Source organism: Jatropha curcas, chromosome 7 (assembly GCF_041381405.1).
Source record: "Jatropha curcas cultivar XTBG-Jc1 chromosome 7, XTBG_Jcur_1.0, whole genome shotgun sequence".
NCBI classification, from domain to species: Eukaryota; Viridiplantae; Streptophyta; class Magnoliopsida; order Malpighiales; family Euphorbiaceae; genus Jatropha; species Jatropha curcas.
In genome coordinates, this window is record NC_143157.1 from 7468458 (window position 1) to 7479319 (window position 10862).

The window sequence follows — 10862 nt, forward strand, 5'->3', positions numbered from 1 at the left end:
ATTTTATAACCTAAATAAAACTGAGTATAAAATTAAGTGACCACTGATGTAACTTATTCCATAAAATAGCATTCTACAACAATCCTCATGTTGATACACCTCAAATTGGGGTTGCCGAAAGAAAAAACCATCACCTCCTTGAGGCAGCTCGAGCACTTCTTTTCAAATGAAAGTTCCTAAACCTTTTTAGGTTGATGTTGTGCCCACTGCTTGTTTTTTAATTAATCATATGCCTTGATCCGTTCTTCAAGGCGATATTCCTTATGCTACCCTTTTTCTGTCTATAATTCAACGTGGAAAAAATATTGTTGTTATATTTTCATCAATAGGGACACGTAATATACGTATACAGGATACTATAAACCTATTAGGAATCTAACTCCTAACATAGCTCTATTTACAACTAGTACCCAACTTGTTACAAAGATAGTTAACCCGAGGTCCATTTAGAGCTTTTGTAAAGATATCTCTTAACTGTTCACTTGTTTTAACCTGCCCTGTAGAGATAACACCATATTGTATCTTTTCACGAATGAAATGACAATCAATCTCGAATATGTTTTGTTCATTCATGAAATACTAGATTTGATGCAATGTGAAGAGCAACTTGATTATCAGACCATAAATTTGCAGGCAAGGACGACTTGAAGCCAATTTCCACTAACAACTGATAAATCCAAATTATTTCACAAGCAGATTGTGCCATAGCTCGATATTCTGATTCAACACTCGATTGTGAGACTACATTTTGTTTCTTGCTCCTCCACGATATCAAGTTTCCACCCACAAAGACACAATATCCAGAAGTTGATCTTCTATCAACCTTCGAACCTGCCCAATCCGCATCTGAAAAACACTCAATGTCCAAATGCCCATGATTACTGTAAAGGAGGCCACGACCTGGATTACCTTTCAAGGAGCACAAAATTTGTCCTAAAGCTTCCCAATGGATAACAATAGGAGAAGACATAAACTTGCTTAAGATGCTCCCAGAGTAAGCAATATCTTGACGTGTTACCGGAAGATAATTTAGTTTGCCCACCAATCTTCTATGCATCTCAGGATCATCAAATAGCTCACCACCAATTGAAAGTTGAAAATTAGGAGTCATTGGAGCACTGCATGGCTTGGCACCCAAGTTTCCAGTTTCCTTCAGTAAGTCAAGGACATACTTCCTTTGAGATAAGAAGATGCCTCTCTTATACCTAGACACTTCAATACCCAAAAAATACTTCAACAATCCTAAGTCTTTTGTCTAGAACTGAGTCTGGAGGAATGACTTGAGTGATGTAATGCCTGCTGAATCACTCCCTGTAATAACAATGTCATCAGCATAAACCACAAGTAGAATCCAACCAGTCTTTGTACTTCTGAAAAATACAGAATGATCAGAAGTACTCTTCTGCATGCCAAATTGGTGTACCACATTGCAAAATCTACCAAACCAAGCTCGAGGATTCTATTTTAGGTCATAAAGAGATTTTCGAAATTTACACACTTTACCCAACTCCTCTTGAGCAACAAAGCCTGGCGGTTGCTCATGTAAACTTCCTCCTGAAGATCTCCATGAAGAAAGACATTCTTAACATCCAGTTGATGTAAAGGTCAGTCAAAAGTAGCTGCTAAAGAAATAAACAAACAAACAGAAGACAATTTGGCTACAGGAGAAAAAGTATTAGAGTAATCAAGACCATAAATCTGAGAATAGCCCTTAGCAACTAATCGAGCCTTGAGACGAGCAACAGACCCATCAGGATTCATTTTAACTGTGAAAACTCATTTACAACCAATAGCTTTCTTACCTTCCGGGAGAGGCACAAGATCCCAAGTACCATTAGTATCTAAAGCAGCCATCTCTTTCATTGCTACACACCAACCAGGATGGGACAAAGCTTGGACAATAGTTTTAGGGATAGAGACAGAGTCTAGGTTACTTACAAAACAACGAGATGAAGAAGAAAGATGATCATAACTAACAAACGAAGAAATAGGATAGGTACACTTGCGTTTGCCTTTTCGAAAAGCAATGGGAATGTCAAGGTCTGACTGAGGAGTGGATGGCACAGGCTCAGGTTGAGTGGAGGGAACCGGATCTTCTGTTGAAGTGGTAGGTGGGAAAGTGCGTCAAGAGTTCATGATCTCTTGGAATAAACCTGTTCAAAATGAGGACGGGACGATGCTGGTGCAAGAGGGCGAATAGGAGGAGGAGACGCTGTAGCAGGAGCAGTGCAAGTTCAGGAACAGGAACAGGAGCAGGAGAGCTAGGAAATTGCTGGATAGCGTAGACTAAAAGCTCATCATCCTCCCCTCACTCTAATATATAGGAGAAGGAAAAATGAAGTAGTCTCGAAAAATGAGACATTTACAGAAATAAGATAACGATCAAGATCGGGAGAGAAACAAGGATACCCCTTTGGATGCCGAGAATACCCAAGGAAAACACAACGAAGGGATTTTGGATCTAATTTGGAAACCTAAGGACGAATATCACGAACAAACAAGTACAACCAAAATACGAAGTTCAATAGGGAATAGAAGTTTAGAAGGAAACTGTGAAGAAGAAGAATGAGAGGAAATATTAACTTAATTATTCCCTCAAGAATTGAGGATATAAATAGTACTACATATGTACAATTAATGACAGCTAATTACAGCTATATACAACAGCTAATCATAACACCGCTAAGTACAACTAATGACAACTAACAACAGCTAATCATAACACAGCTAAGTACAACTAATGACAGCTAATTACAGCTAAATACAACAGCTAATCATAACAATCATAACACTACCTCCCCCTCAAGCTGGAGCATACATGTTGTATGTTCCTAGCTTGCCACAAATGTATTCAATTCGAGGTCCTCGTAAAGATTTGGTCAGTACATCTGCCAATTGATCGTTCGAACTGACAAAGGAAGTAGATATGCATCCTGACTCAATCTTTTGTCTGATGAAATGACAATCGATCTCAATATGTTTCGTTCTTTCATGAAACATTAGATTTGAGGCAATATGGAGTGCTACTTGATTGTCCCATATCAGTGTCATCTGTTTTATTTCTCCACACTTCAACTCTTGAAGAAGTTGCTTGAGCCAAACAAGTTCACAAGTGGCTAATGCCATGGCTCGATACTCTGCTTCTGCGCTTGACCTAGCCACAACATCCTGCTTTTTACTTTTCCATGATATCAAATTTCCTCCAATCATGATACAATAACCAGAAGTGGACCATCTGTCAGAGGGAGAACCTGCCCAATCTGTATCTAAATAGCCAACCACTTGTGAATGACCCTTGTTCTCATATAACAGACCTTGCCCAGGAGTGCCTTTGATATATCTCAGAATGCGAACAACAGCACCCCAATGACTATCACATGGAGATTGAAGAAATTGACTAACCACACTCACGGCAAAAGAAATATCCGGTAGCATAATAGTAAGATAGTTTAATTTTCCAACAAGCCTCCGATATTTGCCAGGATCTTTAAATGTCTCCCCCTGTCCTGGAATAAGTTTTACATTGGGACCCATAGGAGTATCCACAGGTTTGCAACCCATCATACCTGTTTCTTCTAATATATCAAGAGCATACTTTCTTTGTGAGATTGCAACTCCAATCTTGGACTGTGCTACCTCAATCCCAAGAAAATATTTTAGCTTTCCCAAATCTTTAGTTTGAAAGTTGTTGAATAAATGCTGCTTTAGTTGAGAAATCCCTTCATGATCATTGCCAGTTATGACAATATCATCAACATAAACAACTAGATAAGTACATTTCCCATGATTTCCATGCCGATAGAAGACTGAATGATCAACGTCACTTCGATGCATGCCAAATTTCTGGACAACAGCACTAAATCTTCCAAACCATGCACGTGGAGATTGTTTCAAGCCATAGAGATATCGACGTAGTCGACATACCAAACTAGACTCCCCCTGAGCAACAAAACCAGGAGGTTGCTCCATATATACTTCCTCGGTCAATTCCCCATGCAAGAAAGCATTTTTGATGTCAAGTTGATGAAGAGGCCATTGATAGATAGCTGCCAAAGAAAGAACACGACTAGGACCCCAAATGTCTGAATGAACAATATCAAACATAGCCAAAGCTTTATTATTGACAATCTTAGGAAATAAAACACAAGATTGTTTTCCAAGTTGACAAGATTCACATTCCAAAACACTTAATGAAGATAAGCTAGGAACTAAATGTTTAAGTTTAAGAAGACTAGGATGACCAAAACGATTGTGTAGAAGCTTAGCGGAAGCAGTAGAAGCTAATGTAATAGTGGCTTTCAGAGGGCATATGTACAAGCCATGTGACTTATATCCTATTCCAATCGTTTTCCCCGTACGCCGATCCTGCACAACACCATAGTTAGCTATAAAAAACAATGCAATCAAGCAGTTCGGTGATTTTGCTAACGGAAATTAAATTATAAGGACAGCCAGGGGTGTATAAGACAGATTGTAAAGTTATTGATGGAATAAGTTGAACGGTCTCAATGCCTTTAACTATAGTTTCTGAACCATTAGCTAAGGTGACTGTGGATGAGTCTAGAGTAGGAATGAGAGTAGAGAACAATGTTTCATTACCAGAAATGTGATCAGAAGCGCCGGAATCAAGTATCCAAGGAGTACCAATTGAGGACTGAGACAAACAAGCAACTAAAGTGCTAGAGTGTTGTAGACTAGATGACTGTTGTTGAGCTTGTTGTTTGGCTGCCTGGAATTGGGCATATTCTTCATATTCTAATCCTGTCAGAGTGATGCAGTTGCTTGATGTACTAGGCAAAGGAAGAATTCCAGCTCCATTACTCTGAACCATATGAGCTGCAGGTCGTCTAGTACCAGTAGATTGATTCTGAGACGGTTTACCATGTAATTTCCAACAGGTTTCACGAGTATGTCCTGGTTTATCACAATAAGTGCAGTGAACCTTATACTTATACCTATTACCTTTCTATTTTTGATTACTATTCTAGATGGCAAAAGTAGAAGCTTCAATGTTAGGAGGTGCAGCTGAAGTGGTGGAAATACGAAGAAGTCGAGCAGAGATATCTTCTAAGGTAAGAACAAAGGAACTAGTCAAAATTTGATCTCGAACAGAGCTAAGATCGGGTCGAAGGCCGATTAGAGCCAAGACCATAAAAAACATGTCTCTTTGTTTTTCTTGTTCAGCAATATTCTCTGTGAAAGGCATAATGGAAACAAACTCATCTTTCAATGTCTCAACTTGCCCAATGTAACTAGCCATATCCATTTGATTTTGCTGCAAATGGACAATATTAGAGACAACATTGTAAATTCGTTGTATATCATTGGTAAACAATGTTTTGGCTTTTGTCCAGACCTTACAATAGGTTTTACAGGACTGAAAAAGAGGAAGTAATTTGGGATCAAGAGTATGCCATAATAGGCTACACAACTGAGCATCAATTCGAATCCATGCTGTCCTATCGGTTGCAACGATATCAGTAGCATTCTTAATAGGATGATCATCATATACTTGGCCTAAGAACCATAGTTCAATAGAATTGAACCAAGAAATGTAATTGCTACTGCCTTGAAGTTTTACAGTAGTAATACTAGTAGAATTAGGAAGAAGAGACTTAATTAGACCTGATTCAGCCATATTCAGTAGCAGAACAGTTACTATAGAAGAGAGAGAATAATAGGGTAATTGGAAATCCCTTAGAAAAGAGAAAGAGAAAAGAAGAAGAATGTATTCAAGCCCTTTGCAGAAAGTGCAGAAGCAGAAAGTGCAGGAAATGCAGAAAATATAGAAGCAGAAAGTGCAGGGGCAGAAAGTGCAGAGAATGCAGAAAATACAGAGGCAGAAAGTGCAGAAGCAAAAATCAGCCCTTCTTTGGCTCTGATACCATATGAAGAAGAAGAATGAGAGGAAATATTAACTTAATTATTCCCAAGAATTGAGGATATAAATAGTACTACATATGTACAATTAATGACAGCTAATTACAGCTAAATACAACAGCTAATCATAACACGGCTAAGTACAACTAATGACAACTAACAACAGCTAATCATAACACAGCTAAGTACCACTAATGACAGCTAATTACAGTTAAATACAACAGCTAATCATAACAATCATAACAAAAACAAGACACTATAAGGAATTGCACCATTAAGCACAGAAGGCATGCGATTAATCAAAAAACATGCAGTAGAGACAGCATCCGCCCAAAATGTTTAGGGTCTTTCATTCGAAATAGAAGTGCCCTAGCAACCTCAAAAAGATGTCGACTTTTTCTTTCTGCATCCCCATTTTGAGTATCAACATAAGATGTTGATAAAATTTAAGACAACAATTTAGTAGATGAGTAATTTTGCTAACAGGTAATATTGAACGAAAAACGAGGCAAACAAAAAACAAAAGACAACGGAAGAGATGGGATGGATTGGCTGTGCCAATACACTGGACAGAAGATGTGGACTCATCAACTAGAGTAACATGACGATTAAATTGTTCAGATTCTTTTACTAAGGATAGGAGACTAGGGTTACCAGTCATATGATCTGTGCAACCAGAATCAAGGACCCACTCTGATGAGGTAGACATAAGACATGTAGTAGGAGTACCTGATTTGGCAACAGCAGCAACTGAGAAATTAGTAGACTTAGAAGAATGGTATCTAGAGAGCTCAGCATACTCCGCAGTAGAAATTGTTATGGTGTTGACAGAAGAAGTAACTGCAGAATCTTGAGTGGCCATAATTGCCCTTGGCGGCTTATTTATCAGTTTTTTACAATACCGTTTAGTGTGACCATTTTCATGGCAATAAAGGTAAATAAGAATGCTCGCCTCCCGATAAATTGCTCCATTACAACAATTATTTCCTTCTCTTCCTCTGTTTCTTGGCTGCGTAACTATCTGATTACGACTCACAAGGGCGCTATTATCATAAGGGATGCGGTATGAGAACCTTTAGTACATAGTAATCTAGCGAAAGTCTCCTAAAGAGTGGTAACGTCATTGCCTGAAAGAAACTGTGATTTGGCAGTTTCAAAAATCGGAGCAAGACCTGCAAGAAAACTCATTACAGCCATTTGTTCTCACTGAGTCTGTTGAACCTTAACATCGGGGCTAAAAGGCAATAAAACATTAAGTTCCTCGTAAATCTTCTTAAATTCCATGAAATAAGCTGTGAGGGGCTTATCTTGCTGGTCGGCCCGATAAAATCCTTTGTAGACCTCATACATACGAGATCGATTACCTTTTCCCGAGTACAAAAATTCAAGATAATCCATCAACTCCTTAACAAACTCACAATGATTAATTAAACCAATTACCTCATTGTCAATCAAATTCCAAAGCTGTAAAAATAACAGAGCATCCTCTCTAAGCCAGATTTCCTAACATCTCCTTCATGTGGATCATTGGTCAAGTGGTCATCCTTATCCAAACTACGAAAATATATACGAACTATTTTACTCCATGCCAGAAAATTGGAGCCAGTAAGTTTGTGTTCTGTTATTTTCTTCCGTAACTACACCACATCAGTGATGACAAGTTTCTATTCGAAAATCTCCGATAGAGTAGTCGTCATGATTTGTGACTAAACGCTCAAAAACAAATGTAGCACAGCAAAGGAAAACTACGATTCTTGGTAACTTGATAGAAGAATAGCAAATAGGCAGCAGCAGAATATAAATTCACAAATTCAGACTGTACCCAGCAAAGCGGCAGCAAAGTTGCAACATGAAAAACACCACAAAAGTCGAAGAGGGTCGATGCAAACACTGGGTTGCACTGTACTGGCAGAATCGAAGCCAGAAACTGAGAGCCGGTGACAGGAGATGGCCGGACGTGCCCACACGCACTGGCGCGTGAAGAATAGCGAAAAAAATATGAGTGGCGCATGAAGCCCACTCGCGAGGATTCCGATGACCGGATTGGGAGGGAGAGTTGATCGGCGGCCTGCTCTTCTTCCTTGGGTGACGGTGAGACAAAAACACTAACCTAAGTGGGTGACCTAGACTGACAGTCACCAAAAAAACACTTTGCCTGTAGTTTCAACACAAAAGAGCAGAGAAAAAAAAAAGAAAACTTAACAGCCCCAGGCTCTAATACCATGTAATTCAACGTGGAAAATATTGTTGTTATATTTTCATCAATAGGGACACATATATATACATATACAGGATACTATGAACCTATTAGGAATCTAACTCCTAACAGAACTATATTTACAACTAGTTCTTAACACTGTCAAAACTCCTGCTTCCTATTGATCCCCATATTTTTCGATGTACTTGTTTTGTTCGTGATGTTCGTCCACATATTACCAAACTTGATCCAAAATCCCTTAAATGTGTCTTTTTAGGATATTCTAGACTTCAAAAGGGTTACAAGTGTTTTTCTTCAACGCTTAATCGTTATCTTGTATTTGCTGATGTCACTTTCTTTGAGTCTACACCTTTCTTTCCTTCCTCTCCTATGTATGATAGTCAAAAAGAGAAGGAGAATCTTCTGGTCTATACCGCATCTCAACCTGTTATTTCACTCAATCCTTCTGCAAAATCTCCATCTGCACCTACACTAGCACCAGCACCTACTAACCTCCTCCAATTATTCATGTTTATTCTCGTAGGTTAGAGGCTCTCGACTCATGCCTGACGCCAGACTCTTCATCACCGGATCCAGCTCCTACCATTCCGAATCCTCTTGATCCCAGCATTGATCTTCCTATTGTTCTTAGAAAAGGTAAATGTAAGTGTACCTATCCTATTTGTTCTTTTGTTTTGTATGACCACATTTCTTATTCTTCTTCTAGCTCTTTATTGTCTTTAGATTCTGTTTCATTTCCTAAAACTATTCATGAAGCATTATCATATCCTGGTTGGCGAGCTGCTATGGAAGAAGAAATGGGGGCTTTGGATGTCAATGGTACTTGGGATTTGATAACTTTGCTTGTTGGAAAAGCTACTATTGGATGTAAATGGGTATTTGTTGTGAAGGTTAAATCCCGATGGCTCTATAGCTCGTTACAACTCTCTTCTTGTAGCCAAAGGTATGCTTAGACTTATGGTGTGGATTATTCAGATACTTCCTCTCCATTACCAAAGATTGCTTCGATTCGTATCTTTATCTCTCTAGCAGAAACTTGTAACTGGCCTTCGTATCAACTTGACATCAAGAATGCTTTTCTGCAAGGTGATTTGCATGAGGAAGTTTATATGGAGCAACCACCTAGGATTGTTGCTCAAGGGGAGTATGCGAAAGTTTGTCATCTTCGCAAATCATTTATGGGTTAAAACAGAGTCCTCGTGCTTTGAGGTAGATTTAGTAAAGCGGTTTAAGTATTTGGAATGCAGAAAAGTAAATGTGATCATTCAATATTCTATAGGAATTCTAAGAATGGCATAATTCTTAGTAGTATATGTTGATGATATTGTTATTACTGATAGTGACAATACAGGCATAGCATCCCTAAAATCCTTTCTTCACTCCCAATTTCAGACAAAAGATTTGGGTTTGTTGAAGTATTTCTTGGGTATTGAAATAATAAGGTGCAAGAAAGATATTCTTTTGTCCCAAAGAAAATATGTTCTTGACTTGTTGATAGAAACAGGAAAATTAGATCTTAAGTCAGTGAACCCATAGCACCCAATATACAACTCATAAAAGAGGATGGTGAATTGTTTTAAAGATCCTAAGAAGTATAGAAGACTGGTTGGTAAATTAAACTATCTTACAGTGACTCGTCCGGATATTGCATATTCAGCGTGTTGTAAATCATTGGACAGCTCTAGAATAGATCTTGTGCTATTTAAACGGAGCTCCAGGACAAGGTTTGTTATATTCAAATCATGAACATTTTAAAATTGAGTATTCATTCAGATGCAGATTGAGTAGGTTCTAAAATTGATAGAAGATCTACAACTGGATATTGTGCTTTTGTTGGAGGAAATTTGGTTTCATGGAGAAGTAAGAAACAAAATGTGCTTTCTTGGTCCAGTGCAGAATCAAAGTATAGAGCCATGGCACAATCTGTGTATGTAATAGGAATGAGCAGCCAATTACCACTACCAAGCCTTTCAAAGTTTATTCAATAAGGCCCAAATTTGTGACAGCAGACAAGGAGAAGCGTATGAGGTTTATGCACAGAGATTCAAGCAATGAGAGAGCTCCAGGTGGCATTGTTATTACAACAATGGTGATACCAGTGCTATAAACATCATGAGGATTTTGTTGTGAGACATCTTTTGGGAATATTTATATTTTTGGCAGATTGTGATATCTGTAAAGAAACTTCAGTTCCTGCTTGATTATTGCTAGTCAAGTTTATTTCATCTTTCGTGCTATTTCCTTCATTTGATTTTTTAATCCAGAGATATTACTGGCCTATTTTTCATCCTTGAGTTATCAATCAAAAGAAATCCATTCAAGTTCTCATTCTATTTGTTTTTCTGTTATTTTTCTGAAATCTCTGTTTGGAAATTCTGTTCCCATTCCTTGCTCTATCATGGGTGCATTGACTGTTGAATGAAGTTGGTCTTAAGTCTTCAGTACCTACTAAAGTATGGTGTGATAATCAAGTTGCACCTTCATATTGCTGCTAACCCAGTATTTCATGATTGCAATTGTCACTTTGCTTGTGACAATATTCAAGAAAAATTTATCACCACAGGTTACGCTAAAATTGGCTACCAGTTGGCTGATATTTTCGCAAAAGCTTTGCATGGGGCTCATGTTGATTATATTCTATGCTCCAACTTGAGGAGGAATGTTAAGGAAAATTAGTATTCCTAATTAGTTAATGATTTATAGTCCTAAATAGCCTAGAAATTTCTCGTATATAAACCTAAGTAATTCATTGATAAATTATGTA

General features: G+C 38.1%; 1 protein-coding gene across 1 annotated transcript; it reads right to left on the bottom strand.

The window, feature by feature from the left end:
- Window positions 1-4381: 4381 nt before the first annotated feature.
- LOC149494650 (uncharacterized) lies at window positions 4382-5638 on the bottom strand. The gene is given in 1 exon segment (XM_089724385.1): window positions 4382-5638. A coding segment is annotated over 1 exon segment (1257 nt).
- Between the last annotated feature and the right edge of the window lie 5224 nt (window positions 5639-10862).